General features: G+C 42.2%; 1 protein-coding gene across 1 annotated transcript in view; it reads left to right on the forward strand.

The window, feature by feature from the left end:
* LOC142020884 (plasmanylethanolamine desaturase 1-like) overlaps nucleotides 1–19,044 on the forward strand; it is a 61,058-nt gene extending 42,014 nt beyond the window's left edge. The window contains exons 4-6 of the mRNA XM_075009127.1: nucleotides 3,496–3,640; nucleotides 17,326–17,538; nucleotides 18,923–19,044. Coding sequence (XP_074865228.1) covers nucleotides 3,496–3,640; nucleotides 17,326–17,538; nucleotides 18,923–19,044 — 480 coding nt within the window. The remainder of the gene's footprint in view (nucleotides 1–3,495; nucleotides 3,641–17,325; nucleotides 17,539–18,922) is intronic.
* Nucleotides 19,045–21,596: the final 2,552 nt, after the last annotated feature.

Below are 21,596 nucleotides of genomic sequence, written 5' to 3' on the forward strand. Positions count from 1 at the left end.
TATTTTAGAAAGAAAAGTAAGTATTTGAGCATCTTTCTACTGGGAACTCCCTCTTCTGACATGTAAAACTCCTGTTGTCATTTAGGCTGGTGTGTTTCCTTTGTAGCCTTGAAACTCCCAAAGAATATTTACTGTGTTTTTAAATAATTGTTTTTAATCACGTTATTTTACTTTTTTAGTTTGCTGCAGTGTGAACAATGAACTTGTGAGCAGCAAATCTAGCATGTGGATTGATATCATTACAAAACCTCCACAGCCAGTTGTCAGAGCGTACACTTTTCTAGATGTTGCTTGCAGTTCTGTGGTTGTAGGAGAAACCTGTAACAGTAGCAGTGCAGATCAAGTCCTTGCAGTCTCATGAAGTAATGATATCCCATATTTGTTTTCATTCCACAGACATTGCATGAGTCTCTGTCTTGAACAGAATATACCGACGTGGAAAATTGGGATGTTAAATGTCCACAAGGCATTGGTCCAGTAGCAAATGTTCCAGTTCAATAATAATAATAATACGTAGCGCTCAGACAGTAGTGATGCCACTTGCATCTAAGGCTACATCTACACTACAAGATAAATTTGAATTTATTAAAATTGATTTTGTAACTCTGGGTTTTATAAATTCAAATTTGGGTACCCTCACCTCCCCACAGGCTTCCCACAAAGTTAACTTATTGCTGCCACACTCAATCTCCAAACATTGACTGTTGCAGCAGTGCATTGTGGAAACCTATCCCACAGTTCCCTCATCCCTGTCACATTCTAGGTATTTTTACTGGTGCAGTATGGGAAAAAATGCCCCACGAGTTATGTGATGTCATCTTCCCACATTGCATTGTCCTCATTCCTCTCCCGTGGAAAGCGAATGGCCATTTTTTCCAGGAGGAAGGAAGGAAAAGTAGGGCATCAACAAAGATCACCAAATTAACTGAAATCTCTTGTTTCTATAGCTGAACTGCTTTTATAACTGTAGCTGTAACTGAATTATCAAAGATTTTTCAAAAAACAGCAGATGATTGCAATAGGCTTAAACTGCAGCAAGGTGCCTGTGTCTTCTCAACTGGCCCTTCACCCACTCTTCCTTGTGTTAAGGGGGCTAAAGCTTGAAGAAAGAGGATAAAAATGGGTAGGAAGAAAAGATTTTGAGCTTCCCAATACATTTACACAGAGTTGTGCAACACGGTGGGTGGGGCTCACCAAATTTCAGCAGATGGTGGTGCTCAGGTTGGGGGTGGGGGCAGCCCCGATTGACTGCTAGGGTGCTGGACAGGGGGTTGGATGGATTGGAGGATGAAGGGCCAGTTGACATGGTCCCTGAAAATCTTTTTGGGCGGGGCCATGGGTTCCATGATGCAAGGGCCAGTTGAAGTGGTCCCCCTGGTGGGAGCATGCCCCCCCAAATATATTTGGAGGACTGTGGGGGATCTGTGGCTTGAAGGCCAGGTGAGATGGTTCCTCCAGCGGCTGCAAGCCCCCGAGAAATCTTAGCCACGGGGGGTAGACTTCCCCTGGGTGACAGCCAGCACCCAAAAATCTTCCCCGCCCTTGGAGCCCTTACCACGCACAGCATGGTCCGCACTGAACAGCTGGCACATCCTTTTATTGGGTTGGAGGCTAGCCTCGTGGTGTGGTTGGGTGCAGAAAAGACACTGACTGCATGTCGCCTGTGCGGGAGGGAGGGAGGGAGGGAGAGCTCTGCACAAATGTAAACTGCAGCAAAGAAGTTTCTGGGCCTCTCATATAAGCACAACCTCCCCAACAGCCTTGCTGCCACGTGGTACGGCGGGGCAGGGGCTGGCACCAGTGCAGAAAAAAAACAAGTGCTCTGCTATCAGAGGTAGAGACAGAACCATGAACTCCGTGTTGGGGCTATTTTTAATGGGTAGATGCGCTCACAGCACTGATAGCAAGGACAGAAGCTTCTCAGCCTCTCATACAAGCATGACCCTAAGTAGGCTTCCTGTTACCTCACTCCTGCACACTGGAGAGCAGCAGAGATGGAAGCACCCAGGGTGGAGCACTGTGGGGTGTTGTGGGATACATATGGGACACCTCTGGAGCCTAATGAATTTGATTCAGAGACCTAGCACTTCCACACTAGCCTTCATTCGAGCTTTTAAATTCGAACTTGATGGTAACCCAGCCAGTTTCGACAATGTTATGATATCAGTATTAGTGCTCCCTTAATCAACCTAATGGTATTTACAGACTGTGACATTGTAATATTGAGCTAACTGCCTTAAATTCACACTTATCTCAGTGTGCGGATGTAGCCTCAATAAAAACAAAAACTCCTGTGATTTTTTTGTACCTTGTAGTTTTTGTCATTTGAAAATTTGTATTTTTTCAGAATTGTTCTGCCATCTAGAATATAAATGTATGCTGATGATTGCCAGACCCACAGTCAATCCCTCGTGGAATTCATACATGTTCTGCACACACGTGCCGTTCTAATGTTACATAATTGCTTACTTGTGGCTTGTTCTCCTTGGCAATATTTATACATGCTTAATTCTAGTTAGTATTTTTCTCCACAGATATTCACTGTGGACACAAAAATTATAACTGTAAAATTAGCCTATTTTGTCCTTTGGATTGGTTATGCTCTGGCCTATTGGTACATCAAGCAATTTGCTGAATTAGGCATGGCTTCTGATTCACGTGTCTGTGTTGGCTATAACCTTAAAGGTTCCTTTGCTGTATTGGTTAGCTTGTGGATGGTTCTGGACAGGTGTGCAGACTAGGAAAATGTCTGCATTCCTGCGCTATTATCCAACCCCAGTCCTTGGTCTCAATGCTGCCTCTTCTGTGGGAACGTGAGTTGATTACGCTGTTTTGCAAATGTTCTCATGCTATGTTGTTTGATCAAATCATACTTCTAATGACTTTTTTTAAATTCAAGATTGTTTAATTGGTGAGAAAGTGGATTGTGTGTTCCCGTGGGACATGCAAATTTAGGGACAAATCTGTAGGACCCTTGAACAAGTAATTAAAACTAGAGGCCCTGTTGCAGCTCCGCTTGCAATCGGGAGTTAGGCTGGAAGAAAGTTCCAGACAGAAACTTGTTGGAATACACATCCAAAGTGTATGTATGGGCCATGCCCTGCGCTGGCTGGGAAGAGCTGGGGCTGGTATGTTGGCAGGGGGTGGGGGGTGCTCCATTGAGAAGCTGGGCTCTGCCCCAGGCTGGGTGGGGGAGGGGCTGGGACTGGCCTGGTGGTGGAGGGCTCCTTTGGGAGGCTGAACGGGCCCCACGCTGGCTGGGGGGAGGAGCAAGGACTGGCATGGTGCAGGGTGGCTCTGTTGGGGGGTGCTGGGCTTGGCCCTGCACTGGGTGTGGGAGGGGCTGGCACGGTGCAGGGTGGGACTCTGTCAGGGGGCTGGGGCTGGCACAGTGTGACGGTGGGTCGGGGGATGTGGTACAACTTTGCCCAGACAGACAGAAGGACACAGCTAAATAATATACATGGTAATTCTTGGTTTTTTTCCTATCAACAGACATTTATCAGGCCATTTAGAGAGCATCATATTGACCCAACAGCAAAAACCAGGCATGACTTCATTGAGACCAATGGAGATAACTGTTTGGTCACCATAGTTCCATTGGCCTCCATGTTGCATAAATTTCTCTCACAAGCACCAGGTCAGCTTGTTATGTTTGTTTGTTTGTTTGTTTATTTCCTCAGTGGACAAAGAGGGGTTGCCCACTTGTGAAGGGACTTCTGAGGATTTGTTCTCTGCTGCCTTACAACTTGTATTGTTGTTTACATCATTGCCAAGTTTTAATGTGTGCAGATTGGAAATCTCCACTCTCTTTACACAAGTGTAAATGATAAAGCAGATGTGGTCAATAGAAACTTAATCTTGTGATTTTTACCACTAAGGGATTCTAAATACAAGGAGTGCCTTTTTTCCAGAGCAAGTCCGTTGTTCGCAAACTATGGAAACTACAGGTGTGGGGTGGAGATATGTTTTGTCTCTTGCTCTTCCTTTTCCACAGAGACTATGCTGAAGAGCCCAGACTGTGCTCTTGCAAGTGTAGGCTTGGAGCAAGTAGAATGCTGATCCAAGGATCATGGGCTAAGTGAGCCTGGGAAAATTCAGATTTTGTAGACAACTGCAGAGATCAGTTGCAAATTTACCACTGTCATTCCTTTGCTTTGGGCTCCAGGGAATGAGTCTTGGAGTGCCAGACTCTTCTGGGAATCATTTCACTCTGTCCTCCACTCTGTCCCACTTCAGACAGGACTAGTGTCATGCAAGCTGCATGTTAACTGACCATATCTCTCTGGGTACATCTACACTACTAGATAGGTGGACCCGGTCAGGGTTAGTTTTCTGGGGTTCGATTTCATGCCCCTCGTAAGGATGCACAAAATCAAACTATCAGGGGTTGACAGTTGACCCCGTGCTCCTCAGTCTTGTGAGGAGTAAGGGAGATCGATGGGAGAGTTTCTCCCGTTGACCTCCCTCAGTGAGGACAGCTAGTTAAGTTGATTGTAGATTAATTGATTACAGCTACACAATTGCCGTAGCTGGAATTGCATATCTACTGTCAACTTTAAGGTCTAATGTAGACCTGGCTTCTGTAACAAGAGCTCATTGCCACTTAGGCTTGAAGGACCTGGTATCTGAGACTGAGACCATCCGGCGCCAGTGCCCGTAAATTTCCTCCCTTTAGTTTGCCTCCCTGTGGTGAATCTCTGCTTGGCCAACTGATGCAAGTTGAAGTGGAATATAACAATCTCTGCTGAGCTAAACTCTGTGTTCAGGTTCATTTGGGTTAGGTTTGAAAGGGTTGGATGTGGCTGGCTCGAATTTCCACTCAGATTCACCCGATCCTGCTAATAATGAGCTGAATTTCATATTGCCTGTACTGCACAGCCAGCTTGCCACACAGAATCTTAACAGCCTCAATAATTCCCCTAACCATCCAATTAGACTAATAATAAAGGCTTAATTACATATCCACTTAATCGTCAGATTTGTTCATGGAACAGTTTTAATTGGTGGATATAGCTGTTGCAATTTTCCAGGCTGAACTCTCTCACCCATTTTTGCACACAGCTAAATTCACCCAACTGTTGTGATGATTGGGACTTGACCGGCATTATTAAGACAATAAAAAGGCTCCAGAATGAAGAAACCTAATGACCCACTGCTATTGCAGCACCTGTCTACCCACCACTGCCTGACCCTCTGATTTATAGTGCTTTGTACTGCACATGTTCCAGGAACTCCACGTAGCAAATGGCTTCTTTACAGGTTTCCAAAAATGAAGCTGTTCTGTATTCTGCCCAGGTAGTTCCCACAAAATGATTGTTAGAGACTCTGGGACCTGGAAGCCCCTTGGCTTTCTATGATTCAATAATGCACCACCTAAGCCATTTTGTAATAGATCCTTTAGTAGCCCTGAGTCTTTTCTTATTATGGAAACATATAAATTGGCTCATCCTGCAAAACCCTTCAGTTTTAAAAATGTAAAACCTAATTGCCTTATGGACATTGAAAGAATGGAGGCGCTTCTCTGGGGAGGTTTTGCACTGAACCGAAAGATGACAGAACGAGTGAGCGATTAAAAAGAATAGAAGAGTTAACCTCTTGATGCCAGGTGTTAGGCTTTCCCCCACATTTGTATTTTTCTAAATGGTTTTAATTGCTACTGTGATTTTTTTTAACACCACAAAGGTCTGGTTTTGTTTACTTTGGGGTTCAGTGAGCAAGCTGCTTATAGCAACTTCGTCTTATTCAATTTTTCCTTTGTGCTTTGAAATCAAGTGACCTATCCAATTGAGAATAGCGTTCCCTCATTTAATAAACCTCCTGATATCCCTCCTGTGCTCAGAAGACCCATGTCTAAGGTTCAGCCTCTGCTGACAATATTGGTCTTTTCTGTATTTTCCAAAAGTGTCTCTTTGAAATTACCTCAATTTAAAAAATAATCTTCAACTTCCAGTGTGTCCAGAATAATGAATCTGCTTTAACATAAATAATTTTTTATCAAAGCCTAAGAAAGGGCAATATTTTTTTTTGGAAGCATTACACCCTAGGGAAGTAAATGGCATATAAAAACGAACTTTCAAAGTGTTGGGCTATAGAAAAAGGAGCAGTATGTGATGGCAAAAAATGAATTTCTGTGAATTAGTACAACTCATTATTCGTGCTATACACACCTTAGTGCCTTACAATCACTGTACTTAGCTGGAATATAAAATAAAAAAACTGCAGCCCTTTTCCCTGGCCCTCAGTGGCGGTCTCTCTGATTGGATGCCACCTACAGCATGGCAGAGAGCATCAAGGAGTTAGAAGCTGGGAAACATGCAGAGTAACCGTTTCTTAAAGTGCATGTCACAAGTTAGCTTTATATGTATTCGGCTAACGTATTCTAGGCTTAGCAGACACTTCAGTGTCCACTTACTGCTCATTTAAGATGGGGAAAAAGATGCAGATCGAGAGAGCTGTGACAAAATGTCATTCCATAGTTGAATCCTTTTTAAAAACTGGAATGAAAGGTTTCAGAAGATAACAGATGGGTAACTTTTCAAGGGAGACGAGTGAGAGTGCTTAGAGAATTATGGCTTTTATAATGCTTCAATTCAAAGCTTTTGGTGGGCAGAGGCTCTCCGGGTTTTGTCTAGTACAGCGCCAAGCATATTGCACTTAACAAATAATAAAGATAGAGAAATGATTTCCTATTAATTTTCCTTCAGATATTTGCCCAGCAATCCACAGTGACCACAGCAACATTCACATCTGTAATCTGGTGTCAGGGAGGCAGACACTAACCAAATAATCTGCTCATGTCTCTGTTCACCAGCACTGTTTTAGAATGTACATATGCAAACCGGATGTAGGTAATTAGGGCTAGGGCTCACCCCTACAAAGTGTTGAGCATCCACTGAGTGGCTGAGAGTCCATAACTAACCCCGGCTGTAATAAGAGAATCTCATCATGGTGTACAGTCTTCATTTTCCCTCCGTGTCCTTTACATTGTGCTCATGGGAGTTCTTGTTGGTCAGTTTGAAAGATTTTTGAGTGTCATTTTTTTTGCCATATTTTAGCCAACTGATGGTAGCTAAGCAGCTGAAAGAGTTAACTGCTGACAATCTTGGGTTCCCATTTGTGCCCCAGTTCTCTATCATGGGGCTTGGGCAACAACATTAGGAACATCTACCAGTCATTAAAAATCTTCTTAATGTGTCACGTTTAGTTTGTTGACAAACCAGTCCAAAGGCTGAAAAAGGGATGTAAACAAAGAAGAGGCATTTCCTTCCCCCCCCCCGACCGCAATTCCACAAGGGATATTTCATGGAGATTAACTTGAAGTTAAGCATCAGATTGGAACCCCCTTGAATTCTGGGCATGTGCACATCTAGAAGAGAACTTGGCAGTTCAGGCTTAGCTCTTTGGCTCAAGGTGTTGCTAGAGAAGCCAGGCAAACTTTGGGTAGAGCCTGCCAAGCCTTGGGGCATTTTTGGTAACCAAAATAACTCACTACACTTTCCATTTTTAGTGCAAATGAAAGGAAATGTGTGTGCATTCTGTTGTGGAAGAGCTGTGAGTGCTGAGCTCACTGTACCTCTAACAATTCCAGAGCTCATCCTTTTATGTTTTGCTTTGTGATTGAGGAAGTAGATGAGACCAGAACCTCCTCACCATTAGAACATTAAAAATCCCCACTGAGGAGCCATGGTTTTCAGACCCTCTGTGTTACTTCAGTGTTACCATTGGATTCTGTAGCAGCTTAACACGAAGCCCAATTTTTAATTCAGCAGCTCTCACTGAAGGCTACTCAACTTTTCGTCATCACTCATCATTCACAGGGATAATTTTTGTCTACTTAATTTTTAAGTTACATTTAGATCAAGCACTTAGTGTTCATTGGCTTGGAATTAAGCATATTGTTTTTATATCTGCTTTATCATTATGACCACCAAATCATCAGGCTAAAATTTATCCCTGCCACTTCTTAATAGAGTACCTGCCTTGCAACAGTATCAGGAATGTTTTTTGGTTTATAGTGTGTCATAAAGCATCTACATGTAAGCATCTGTTTTTGCTAAAATGTGAACTTTTTATGACATTTGGGTTCAGTACACAAGGTCACATTTCAGTATTGGCTCTTGAATACTTTATTGTGACTTCCTAAATTTACCAGTATAGTTATCCTGTTGCTAGCTCTCACTTTCCCAAAGCTGCCCACCACGCTGCCCTGCCCTGCCTCTCAGAACCATTGTATTTTCTTGCCCATGACCCTTCTGTTTCCTTCTCCCAGCTGCACCACTTTTCTATGTGTGGAACATGTGCTCTGCATCCCCTTTTACTAAGCTGCCTTTTAATTCCCGCTTTCCCCATTTAGTTGAACTCACTTCTGCCTTGTCACCCGCAGGTTTGCTAATTTAAAGTAGAGCATGGCATGGAATATGACAAGGTATGCACATGCCAACATGAAGTTGCCTTCTGGTCCTGTAACTGACCCTTCTCTGCCTCTCCTCTTCCATTGGCTGCCCAACCCTACCCCACACTGTTGTACGTCATTCGCTTGTCAGTAATTAATCGGTGCCTCCTGGGCGGGGGGGCAGGGCAAGGTGGGGTTGGCTGCCTGCTGCCGAGTTTGAGGGGTACAGTGGGGCCAACTGTCTAGTGCTGAGGAGTGGTGGGTGGGGGTGAAGCAAAGCTGGATGCTGGCCTCAGTTTCAATATCTGGGACATTGTATTATCCGGCATCCCTAGTTCCCTGGGATGCTGGGTAATAAAGCTTACTATACTATTTCTATCAAAACAAAAAGCAGTCAAGTAGCACTTTAAAGACTAGCAAAATAGTTTATTAGGTGAGCTTTCATGGGACAGACCCACTTCTTCAGGCCATAGCCATACCAGAACAGACACAATATTTAAGGCACAGAGAACCAAACAGTAATCAAGGAGGACAAATCAGAAAAAAAGGATCAAGGTGCGCAAATCAGAGAGTGGAGGGGTGGTGGCGGGGGGAAGGTCAAGAATTAGATTAAGCCAAGCATGCAGACGAGCCCCTCTAGTGACTCAGAAAATTCCCATCCCAGTTCAAACCACGTGTTAACGTGCCAAATTTGGATATAAAAGACAGCTCGGCTGTTTCCCTTTGAATAGCGGTGCGAAATTTTTTTTTCAGTAACACGCATTCTCTTAAGGCATTAACAGAATGGCCCATTCCATTAAAATGTTGACTAACTGGTTTGTGGATCTGGAGTGTTTTGATGTCTGTTTTGTGCCCATTAACCCTTTGTCTAAGTGAGTTAGAAGTCTGTCCAATATACAAAGCATCTGGGCATTGTTGGCACATGATGGCATATATGATGTTAGTAGAGGAGCATGAGAAAGTGCCTGTGATTCTGTGAGTAACCTGGTTAGGTCCAGTGATGGTATTTCCAGAGAAGATATGTGGACAAAGCTGGCAGCAGGCTTTGTTGCAAGGAAAGGTTCCAGGACTGATATTCCTGGGGTATAGACTGTGGCTGTTTGTGAGGATCCTCATAAGGTTGGGAGGTTGTCTGTAGGAGAGAAAAGGCATGTCACCTAGGGCCTTCTGGAGCGTGGCATCCTGATTAAGAATAGGTTGTAGGTCTTTAATAATTCGTTGCAGTGGTCTGAGTTGCGGGCTGTAGGTGATAACCAGTGGTGTTCTGTTCTTGGCTTTTTTGGGCCGATCTTGGAGTACCTGGTCTCTGGGTATTCATCTGGCCCTGTCGATTTGTATGTTTACTTCTCCTGGTGGGTAATTCAGGTTTATTAATATTTGGTAAAGATCTTGTAGTTTTTGGTCTCTGTCAGTTGGATCAGAGCAAATGCGATTGTATCTAAGAGCTTGACTGTAAACAATGGATCTAGTTATGTGTGCAGGATGGAAGCTAGAAGCATTTAGGTAAGTATAGCGATCAGTGGGTTTTTGGTACAGTGTGGTACCGATGTGGCCATCCTTCATTTGTACTGTAGTGTCCAGGAAATGTATTTCTTGCATGGAGTAATCGAGGCATAAGTTGATGGTGGGGTGTAGATTGTTCAAATCTCTGTGGAATTCTTCTAGAGTCTCTATACCATGGGTCCAAATCATAAAGATGTCATCAATGTATCTTAAGTAGAGGAGGGGTAATAGGGGACGAGAGCTGAGGAACCGTTGTTCCAGGTCAGCCATAAATATATTAGCATATTGTGGGGCCATGCGGGTGCCCAAAGCAGTTCCACTAATCTGGAGGTGTAAATTGTCCCCAAATCGGAAATAATTTTGTGTGTGAACAAAGTTACAGAGGTCAGACACCAGATTGCCTGTGGTGACATCAGGGATGGTATTCCTGATTGCTTGTAATCCGTCTTTATGTGGAATATTAGTGTACAGAGCCTCTACATCCATGGTGGCAAGGATGGTGTTATCAGGAACTTTTCTGATCTTTTGCAATTTCCTCAGGAAGTCGGTGGTATCTTGGATATAGCTGGGAGCGTTGGTGGCATAGGGTTTGAGGAGGGAGTCCATGTAACTGAATAGTCCGGTGGTAAGGTTGCCAATATTTGAAATGATGGGGCGTCCAGGGTTTCCAGGTTTGTGGATTGTGAGGAGTAAATAGAATAATCCAGGCTGCGGCTCAGATGGTGTGCCTGAGTGAATGAGGTCCCGAGTAGCAGCAGGGAGTTCCTTAAGTTGTAGTTGTAATTTCCTTTGGAATTCCAAAGTGGGATCAGCGGAGAGAGGTCTATAAAATGTGGTGTTGGAGAGTTGTCTGGCTGCCTCCTGTTCATAGTCTGATTTATTCATGACGACAACAGCACTCCCTTTGTCAGCTGGTTTGATTATGATGTCTGGATCATTTTTGACAGCATGGCGTTCAGCATAGTTGAGATTGTGTCTCGTTTGGCATTGTTGGTGTATAATGTCAGCCTGAGCATGGTTGCAGAAGCATTGTACTTAGAAATCCAGACTTTCACTATGACCCTCAGGGGGAGTCCACATAGAGTTCTTCTTCTTTTGTTGTTGGTAGGGGGGGTCGAGAGAGTCAGACTGTTGTTCATAGGTGTGCTGGAAAAATTCCTTCAGACGGAGGCGGCAAAAGAAGGCTTCAAGGTCACCACAGAATTGTATAAGTTCATGGAGGAAGTAGGGCAGAAGGAAAGACCCCAGGATAAGAGAGACTCCTCTGCTGGGCTGAGTTGGTAGCTGGAAAGGTTAACTATATTGTTAGTTGAGCTGTTGTTATTGTGGTTGAAGTATCCTGAGGAATGAAGTAATGTAGAAAATTTATTCTCTTTTCTTTTTTGTAGAAAGTGGAAGTGTGTTTTATAAATTTCTTTTCTAGCACTGGTAAAGCCTCGTACTGTGGGGTCTTGCATGGATGCCTGTTTGGTGATGATGATTTCAAGTTCAGAGAGTTCATTTTTGATCATCTTTTGTTTCTTGTAAAGGATTTTGATCAAGTTGTTCCTCAGTTTCTTAGAGAGCATGTTGCATAGATGCTCTCTGTGGTCGGTGTAGTATGTTGATTGTAATGGGTTTTTCACTGTCAGTCCCTTGGGTACAATGTCCATTTTCTTGCATTTGGAGAGAAAGATGATGTCTGTCTGGATCTGGGCGAGATTTTTCATGTAGTTGATGGATCTCCATTCCAAATGACAAAATGTAGTGCCTTGTATGTTGAATAGTAACAGAGAGGGAGCCATGCTAGTCTATATACTATCAAAACAAAAAGCAGTCAAGTAGCCCTAGGTGACATGCCTGTTCTCTCCGACAGACAACTCCCAACCTTATCAGGATCCTCACAAACAGCCACAGTCTATACCCCAGGAATACCAGTCCTGGAACCTTTCCTTGCAGCAAAGCCCACTGCCAGCTTTGTGCACATATCTTCTCTGGAAATACCATCAGTGGACGTAACCAGGGTACTCACAGAATCACGGGCACTTTCATCATATATGCCATCATGTGCCAACAATGCCCAGATGCTTTGTATATTGGACAGACTTCTAACTCCCTTAGACAAAGGGTTAATGGGCACAAAATAGACATCAAAACACTCCAGATCCACAAATCAGTTAATCAACATTTTAATGGAATGGGCCATTCTGTTAATGACTTGAGTATGCATGTTACTGAAAAGAAATTTGCGCACCACTATTCAAGGGGAAACAACTGAGCTGTGTTTCATATTCAAATTCGACATGTTAACACGTGGTTTGAACTGGGATGGGAATTTTCTGAGTCACTATAGGGGCTTGTCTGCATACTTGGCTTAATCTAATTCTTGACCTTCCCCCCTCCACCACCCCTCCACTCTCTGATTTGCGCACCTGGATCATTTTTTCTGATTTGTCCTTCTTGATTACTGTTTGGTTCTCTGTGCCTTAAATATTGTGTGTGTTCTGGTATGGCTATGGCCTGAAGAAGTGGGTCTGTCCCACGAAAGCTCACCTAATAAATTGTTTTGCTAGTCTTTAAAGTGCTGCTTGACTGCTTTTTGTTTTGATAGTATATAGACTAGCACAGCTCCCTCTCTGTTACTGTACTATTTCTGTGGTTCAGATTAAAAACAAATAACCGAAGCCATCCAATTTTCTCTTTTTAGATAGTTCTTGCCCTTCTCTAAGACTAGCAGGGGAAATTAAAATCATGAGCTTTTCAGTCTTACAATAAAACAGCTAGGAACGTGCAAAATGATTTATCATAAAAGCTGAGAAACTCAAAAAGTTTGGAGTCTGGGCTTGGTAGGATAAGTACTCAAAGCTTTTACACCCACGTGTGGCCCACTGGGGCTCTACCTGCAGCTCACAGACAACCTCCTCCCCCCACTTTCCCATCTTGTCCCTTCCTCCACATGCCTCTCACACACTGGGGCACCGGAGCCCCACACTTCCCTCATCCTCCTGCTTCCTCCCAGAGCTTGGAACTGTAAATCAGCTGTGTGCAGTGTTCCAACTCTTGGAGGGAGGCGGAGGAGCAGGTGAGTGTGGCGCTCCAATGTGGGAGAGGTGTGAAGGAGAGGGGCACACTGTGGGACCATGGAGCCACAGATGGAACTCCTGTGCACTGCAGGCTGCTGAGGCCCACTGAGGCTGAGGAAAGTCATTCATGAGGTCCACCCTGCTATTCCTGGTTTCCCATCCCTGGCCTGTGGTGACACTCTGCTTACACACTGTCCTGTGATAGGGCCCCTCTGTCCTTTCTTCTCTCCTTGTGTGGAACTAGCAGCCCAGGTGCCCCTTGAGAATATATTTAGAATCAGACAGACAAATGTGTCTCCCTTCCTCTCTCCCTGCCCTCCTGCCTTTCTACCCAAAATCATGGCCTCACTCCTCGCTCCCTTCGCATCTACTAGCTTTCTGCGCTTCTCTTGACCATCACCCAAAGACATCAAGTGCCCTAAGGAGGGTTGAGTACTGCTGCCACTAGATGTTTGGCTTCTCTGCCTGACTCCTTTCCTTTTGCTCTCTGTCCGCCCTGCTCTCACTGTCGCGTTCTTCCCTGCTGTGACCCTGCAGTGAGCTCTGCAGAGCAGGGATGGAGGCAACCTGTATGAAGAGCTGGCTAGAGAAGGAAGCTGACCTCATTTCTGTCTCAGCAGCCAGAAAGCACCTGCAGCATGGGGTGGCAGTGGAGATCTGGAAAACCAAACTGCTCTAGTGATGCTCGGCAGAAAAACAGAAATCAGGATGCACCATCGGGAAAGGGCCCCAAAAGCTCACTGCTGTCTCCAGGAGAATGTGTCATCCTAGCTTTCTGGTTGCAGTGTGCTTAGGTTCTTTTTTTGTACATATAATGTGTTGGAATGACACCATTATCGCACTGCCAGAGAAACAGTCCTCTGTTCCCTACTTGAACATTTTGTAGAAGCAGGCTAAGATTTTCAAAAATGAGTGCCTAATGTTAGGCTCCAAATAAATGACCTGGCTCACACAAGCTAAGCCTGTTTTGTTTTCAGCCCCAAAGATGGATTTTTGCCACCTTTCACATGGTAAATAAGCAACTTGACTTTCACAATACACCAAAATTCAGGCTAATCCATTTCACAACAAGCCAATTCCTTAAAGAACCCAAACACTCTATATGACTAGATACCCCCAGTCTGGGACTATGGTGGGCCCACTGTGCATGCCTGAATGCTCTCCACTTTGCTCCCACATTCCCTCTTTGCCCTTACTTCCGTGCCAAAAGTCATTCAAAAGAAAACAAAAAATTGAACAAAAAAACCCAAAACAGTAGAAGAAGCAACAAGCTGCAAACATGAACTAGTCAGCATGCAACTCGCAGGCCAATTAAACCTGAAATAAAATTCATTTTTAGACACTCCCCTTACTTTTTGAAAATATTCTTGTCATAAAATACCACTTCATCAGTGTTTGACTGACACCATGATGTGTTGCTATTGTTCTATAAAGAGATTCCCCAGAGGTCAGATTTTATTTAAAAGCCAGCATATCTAGAGCGCTAATCAATTGCTAGGCCAATCCTTCTTTGAGAAAATGCCCGTGTGACCATGTCTGTCAGGAAATATGGATGTGGTGCCACAGTGGAAGGCCCTGTGTGAGTCAAGTGGGTGCTGCCAAACCCCTGAGTCAGAAACACTCTGTGATGGAGCATTTTGCTGCAAAATCTGGATGAGGGAACTGGGCCTGATAAGCCCCCTGGTGTCTTCAAAGCTGAAGTCACAGAAATTTGTTTTTTAAAACACTGAATATGGCTATAAACTAAGGGCATGGATTTAAAGGCATGCATCTTAATTTTAACTTGCCTGTCCTGTTTTCTAACAAAGCCTTTGTAGGACTGGTTGTGTTTTCTGTCATTTGCTTTTGGCTGCCGTTATGCCACCTCTTTATCAAAGAGACGTTTGAGGTCCCCGCAGCTGCTGATCCTAAGCACAGAGTGCTGCTGAATGGGATGGACCAGAGTACCCAGCATTACTTGCCTCGGTGGGGAAAATATGTGAATGCTCGCTCGCCCACTCTCCAAGTCAGTCCTGAAACATTTGAGTATCTAAAATGGAAGATCAGATATTTTTCTATGGGAATTATTGCTTGTGTCAACTGCAAAGGGGAAAGCTGTAAAAAATAGCCTCCAGAAAGGAAGAAAGTAGGTAATAAATATAGAACATTTCCCTTACTGAATTTTGAAGCCTTATGGCATGAGATTTTTTTCTTTTTTGGGTAAAAATTACTCTGTGTAAAGCAAAAATAATTCTGGATTGGTTGTAATTGATTTCAACCTCCATTTAATGTAAGTGCATCTTATCCTCCTGCTGCCGTTGAACCCGGAACTAGACAAGGCACTGGCATGAGGGCAAGCTCTAAACTACTTGAAGTGATTTCACTACAGGCAGTGAAACTCTCCATATGTTATGAATCCCAGCAAGGCAGAAGCCTGCTATAAAACTAGCACTGTGATTCTTGCACATTCATGCTCTTCTTATCAGCACAAACTTAATCTGAATAGGGTATGCAGGTAACATAGCGTTGTGAGAATTATAGGTATTACCCTGGTTATGCTGGTAATTAAAACATCTGTTTTTGTTAGGGGGCAGAGTATGCAACTATAATATTTTGAAAAGTGTATAATGTAAAATGGTGTGGGTATATATAATATAAAATTGTGTAATGATAAACTAATTCAGCTATAATTGAGCACCATCTGGTGGTGAAATGAGGGAACAACTGATAAATTATGGCACCGGCAGAGAAAGTGTGCTCAGATAAGAGTTCCAACCTTTTTTCAAAAGACTTAAGTCTTAAGTAATAAACATGAGGCTAATTATAATCATAATTTTAATCATAATATTCCTTTCTAATAATTATACCTTAAAACAATTGTCTGTATTCTTTGTTTACAGTGTTTTGAGTGAATACAATCTCTTGTGTAACAAATACAAATCAAGTGTCATGAGCAAAACTTCTTGCCTGTGTGACTTCAACTAGAAAGCCTTTTTACCCTCTGATCCAAACAAATACTGAGCAAATTGCTACATATTATAGAGAACAGGCTGAATTATTTGCCTGGACTCATCAGTGCAATTGACAAAGCTTGGCTATCACAATTTTTGCTCCCAGCTAATCTTTCACTTTCATAGGACATTTTTGCCCAAACACACGGAGACTGTGGATCTCACTGTCCCCTGAACTGGCTGCTAGAGGATAGTAGGTACCAGTCCTCTGTTAAAACCTCAGGATGCAATGCAGTGTACTTCAGTTATTATGACACAACATGGTTACAGTGTGCAGCCACGGGGAATAAAAGCAAGAAAACAGCCATAAAATGAAGCATAAGCCCAGGGTATATATGTTCACAAACAAGTGGCTGAATGTCTTCATCTTATTTCTTCTCTATAAGTAATGGAGATCTGACATCAAGGCCACTGCACTGTGTGTGTTTGTGTGTGCATGCACACGGTACACACATGTGGGCATACATATAATTATTGCCTATTGGAGCCAACAATTTCCACAGTGAGGTCAGGGATTCCACAGTTCCTTTCGGTTCTAATTGTACAAAAATCATTACGCATAGGTTGCCACAGAAGGGTGAATGTTGCATTTCTGTGCTGAGCTGTGGCATCTGAAAACAGCACAACACAAGGGTATGACTGAATGTTGCAAAGAAGAAAGAAGGCAGGTGTGGGAATGGAAGCCAGGCTATGCTATCTGCTACCCACGTGTGCATTCCCTTTGAAAGGGGCTTTTAGGGAGAATGGAGCAAGATGTGGATTCCTTTTACCAAAGCCATTGGGAAATGGATCCCCTTAGTTCAAGGGGCTGAGAAATTGAATAGATGATTAAATTTGCTATGCACACACGTTACCTTTTCCATAATTGTGCCCTTCAGCTAATATCCATCACTCAGTACTAGATAAGAGCTGGGTGGTATACCCTATTACCTAGTGCATAAGGGAGACCAATTGTATCAATACCTGTATGCTATTCAGCAGCTGTGGAGTCATTTCCTGTGAGCTGATGGGAATAAGGGGACTTCGAAGTAGGCGGGGTCCTTTAGAAAAGGAGCCCCGTCGGGACAAGCTGCGCGGCTGTGAGCCTCATCAATTTCGAAGTGCTGTGGCCGCCCGCATGCTAATGAAGAGCTGAATATGTATTTCAGCGCTTCATTAGTAAACTTCGAAATGGCCATTTCGAAGTTTTTGGCTAGTGTAAACATAGCCTTAATGTATTGGATAAGAGTAGCTATTGAAGTCTGTTCTTTGCTATATCCATATTACTAAATGACGTAATCTTAGATTTCGCATGCACAATTTGCCTTTAAAATTGATTGTTTGCATAAAGTCTTGCAAACTCCTTACTAGTCAAATGGTTTTTTTCTCCATACAGAATATATACACGAAACATATGCTTGGAAGTGCTTTCTGTTTGCACTAGCTGTTTTTGTCACAATGACCAATCAGATTCACAAGTGGTCACATTCCTACTTTGGGCTGCCTCCCTGGGTCAGAGTTTTGCAAGATCTGCACATCACTTTACTGAGGAACCACCACAGAATCCATCATGTAGCACCCCATGAAACCTATTTTTGTATCACTACAGGTAAATAAAAACCTCAAGAACCATGAAATGGCTGGTGCAGTGTCTTGGAGGGGAGTGGGAATTTGGAAAGTTGAACAAATGCGTTGCCGTTGGAAAGGATTGTTGTAAACTGGATATTTTCATTAGGTGCTGCTTCCTAATAAGATGTGTTCACTTTAAAACTGGAATTTTCAATAAATAAATTAAAAATCTGGTGCTTTCCAGAGTGCAGTTCTGAGAATTCTTTATCTTTCATGCAAAGTTAGACTCTTAGAAACTCTGTTTATAAAGGAAGGAGCTGTTCCAGTGTAATACAGTACTGTCATATTACAGAAACAGTTTTATAGCTGCCTTCAGCTATAGTGTGGTGTGTCTACCACAAATAATAACAAATGTATATATCTGAATGTACTACAAAATTGGCAATTTAATAATGCAGTAATGTAAAAAATTTTCACATGCTTTTATTAAAAATTGTACTCTAAATTCTTAGCCATAATTTCAAATTGACTAGAAATTCTATTAAAGAAAATCATATTTAGATTGCTAATGGCTTCAAGGATAGCAGCTACTTACGATTTAGGCTACACAGAAGCGTTATTTTGAAATAAACTATTCTGAAAGAGATTTTGTGGAATAGCTTATTTTGAAGTAGAGTGTCTACACACAGTAAAGCCTATTCTGAAACAGAGCAATTGGACACACTATGCTGTATTTTGAAATAGGCCCTATTCCTTGTCTACATAGCCCCTGTTTCGAAATAGGTGCTATTCCTCATGGAACAAGGTTTACCTGTTTCAAAATAGGTCACCTGCTATTTCTAAATAACTTTGCTGTGTAGACATACCCGTAGTGACTCTAGTTTGTACCAATTCCGTGTTGCTGATTATTTGATACTGTTTTAAATGAATTCACAATCGTCTCCTAAGTATTTTATTTACTTCATTATTGATGATGCATTTGAAAATGTGTCCATAATTTAAAAATGGATCTTAAATAGGGTAATTTAAGTGGAAAGTGTCTATAATCCTACGGGAGGAGTAGTGAGATGGTGGCACTGAACTCAATGTAGAGATCTGGAAGTACAGTGATGTGGTGCATAAAAGACAGCGAATGAAGCTCTGGAAGACTTTGATTCCCAGGCTAGAAGAAAACTTGTCGTCTTAAGGATGTGATACACAAGAAATATAAGTATGCATCATGAGGGCGAGCAGAGGGCATTAGCATTGCTTTGAAACAGCCATTTGACATGTGCTTTAAATGTTATCATTAATTTATGGGCTGGCAATGACTTAGATTATGCTTAAAGCAGTAACTAGCAAGTTATAATATTTTAACAAGGGGAGAGACAAAAAGAAGGACATAACAGTTACAAAATATTTTATCAACACTTTTTCTCTTCCAGGCTGGCTAAATTACCTCTTTGACAGACTTGGATTTTGGCGGAAAATGGAAAATATTACAGAAGCATTAACGGGGCAGAAACCTCGAACTCATGATTTACAGTGGGCGTGGAAGATGCCATGAAGCACTCAGCCCCCACCCCTAAAACTAATATGCCATCAGCATAAAATGAGCTTCTCTTTAGTACGATGGATTTAACTTCTGAAACAATGAGCTTGTCAAAACTGAAATTCTACAGAACGTTGTTTGCAATGTGGCAAAAAAATTTGAAGATTTGCTTGGAAATCCTTTGGAGTTGGAAACACAATGGTATTTGGAACACAAAACCATTGAATTTAATTGCTAATCTTTACTGGTGTAAGAGATTAGTATGCCTGGTGTTGTATTTTTTAGGACTTGTGTATTCTATTACTGTACTTGGGTGGATACTCACAATGCATCTGAATTCATATATGCACAGAGAGAAAAACATAATGTACCTTTTGGCTTCAGTATCAGATATATAAATTGGCTTTGTGCCATTGTATACTGACGAGTTTGTATCATTCAATCTGCATGATGCAGCATTTCAGTATAGGACCAAGGAGTAAATGTCATTGACTAGGTCTTTTATTTTTAAATAGCGAGTTTTAAAATTCTATGTTTTGCTCATGGTTTTTAAACTGAGACTACATTTTTGTTGCCACAGTTTTGCAAATCCCTAATGAATAACTCAATTTTTCCCTTTAATTCATTCATTCACCTGTTTTCCTGCAGGTATAAAGTGTGGAGATAATCTACTGTAGGTACAAAATTACACCAATAGAAATGAAGCTCAGGTTTGAAAATTATCCCACTTACGCTGTTCAATACTAGGAAGTCTTAACTCCGGCTTTTCACTGTTAAATGTGTATATTTCAGAGGTGCCAGTCCAGATTAATGGTTTCCATTTTGTAGGCACTGCGCAAGAACATGTTTCCCACCTCAATGATCTTATGATTTGAGGAGACAAGTAGCATACTAATAATGGAGTCTAAACTGCTGTTCAAAATTCTTTATAATGAATGAAATCTTAAATTAATGTCTTGATTATGAAAGTCATATTTCAGTGAGAGAATATCCTAGAGCTGTTTGTAATATACTTATCAAATTAAAGCCTCTTACCAAGGTGCTATAGTGGGACATATTGGAGTTGGGGGATTAACTCAAAGAAGCAGATTTACAATGTGTCTTTATGGTCTAATTCTGGTTTCACACTTTTATAGGCTTGAGTAGCGTCATTCATTTCTATGGAATTGTATTTGACTGATCACAGATGAAGTAATGAGATAAAAATCAACCCTCTTCTTAAACTTGGAATCTATCTTTCAGCTGCCGTCCCACCAAACAAAATGTCAGATCTAGTAACTAAGCACTTGAACTCCAGTTACTACAGATGGGTCATCACCTGTGCCAGTCCTGCTCAGCCAAGGCCTCTTCCATCTCTGCAGGTGAATCCCTCTTGACCTCGGAGGGACTGTGGCAGGAGAATATGGAGTGATGGGGTAGGGAGAAGCAGATGGGGTGGGGCCCAGGATAGGTTCTGGCACTCTGCTGAAGTGCTTGGCTCTGACAAAGTGAGGAAACTTTACTAGGATTTAGAAATGATGAAATATGGTTGATTGACAACTGTAGGGGCCTACTCCTGGGAGATGCAGAGCACCCAGGTTAAAGCCCATAGGAGACAAAGGAAAGGTTAACATGTTCCAAGAGAGGCCCTTGGAGGGTAATGGAGTATTGTTCCTTAGACAGTGTGGTTTGATGGAGATAGTTTTGTTTTCTTTAGTTATTTATCTAGTATGCTATCAAACGGTTCATGATGGCTTGTGTACATGTAGCAGACTGAACATGTTGTATCACAGGAACCATAATTCACATTTATAAGGAAGTGGAAGATTAAAATAAAGAAAAAGAAACTGATCTTGTAAACAATCTAGTTTCATTGTGTAAATGGGGCCATGTCCTGAGCTTAAGGAGCTGCAGCTATTCTGCACCTGTCCTGATCAGGCCACGGGTGTGTTGCACTGTCTTTGTGAAAGTGTGATGTAGTGCACCATTGTACACCATTCGTACAGTTATCTTTAATTTTCTCTTGTGTGGCTTGATGGTGCTAATACAGTTCTGTTTCTTACTAATGTATTGATCAGGGATTCAAATGTAGTAAGAGGGGGTTAGATCTAATGACAATCAATTGGAATCCCTTCTGAGCTAGTGGGAATGAGTGGAATGCAATATTACAATAAGTGGATTTAATTTTTGTAATTTGAGTAACATCTTTTGAGTCCAATTAGTCTTTAGCTAACCATAATATTTTGAAAACTGGTGTAAGTTGTTTTCTTTTGAAAAAATCAAAACATGAGAAACTTCAAAGGATAGCAACAGATGGGAATTCATTTAATGTGCTGTTGTCATAACTTCAGATAATTACAAACTGGTCTAATGACAGTAGAGTTTAGGGTAGAGAATTTAAGCTCTAGAGTGCCCTACTGAGGTTTGAAGAGAGAACAGTATTGATGTCGATTTCAGATTCCTTCATGTGGGGATGAATGTCTATGTGAATTCCTGATTCCTTACACAACTGTAGCAATGTGTTAACATTGCTCTGTGACAAACGCAGGTATCTGTATAAAAAAGAAAAGAGAGAGAAAAAGTTGCTC

Source organism: Carettochelys insculpta, chromosome 14, assembly GCF_033958435.1.
Source record: "Carettochelys insculpta isolate YL-2023 chromosome 14, ASM3395843v1, whole genome shotgun sequence".
NCBI classification, from domain to species: domain Eukaryota; kingdom Metazoa; phylum Chordata; order Testudines; family Carettochelyidae; genus Carettochelys; species Carettochelys insculpta.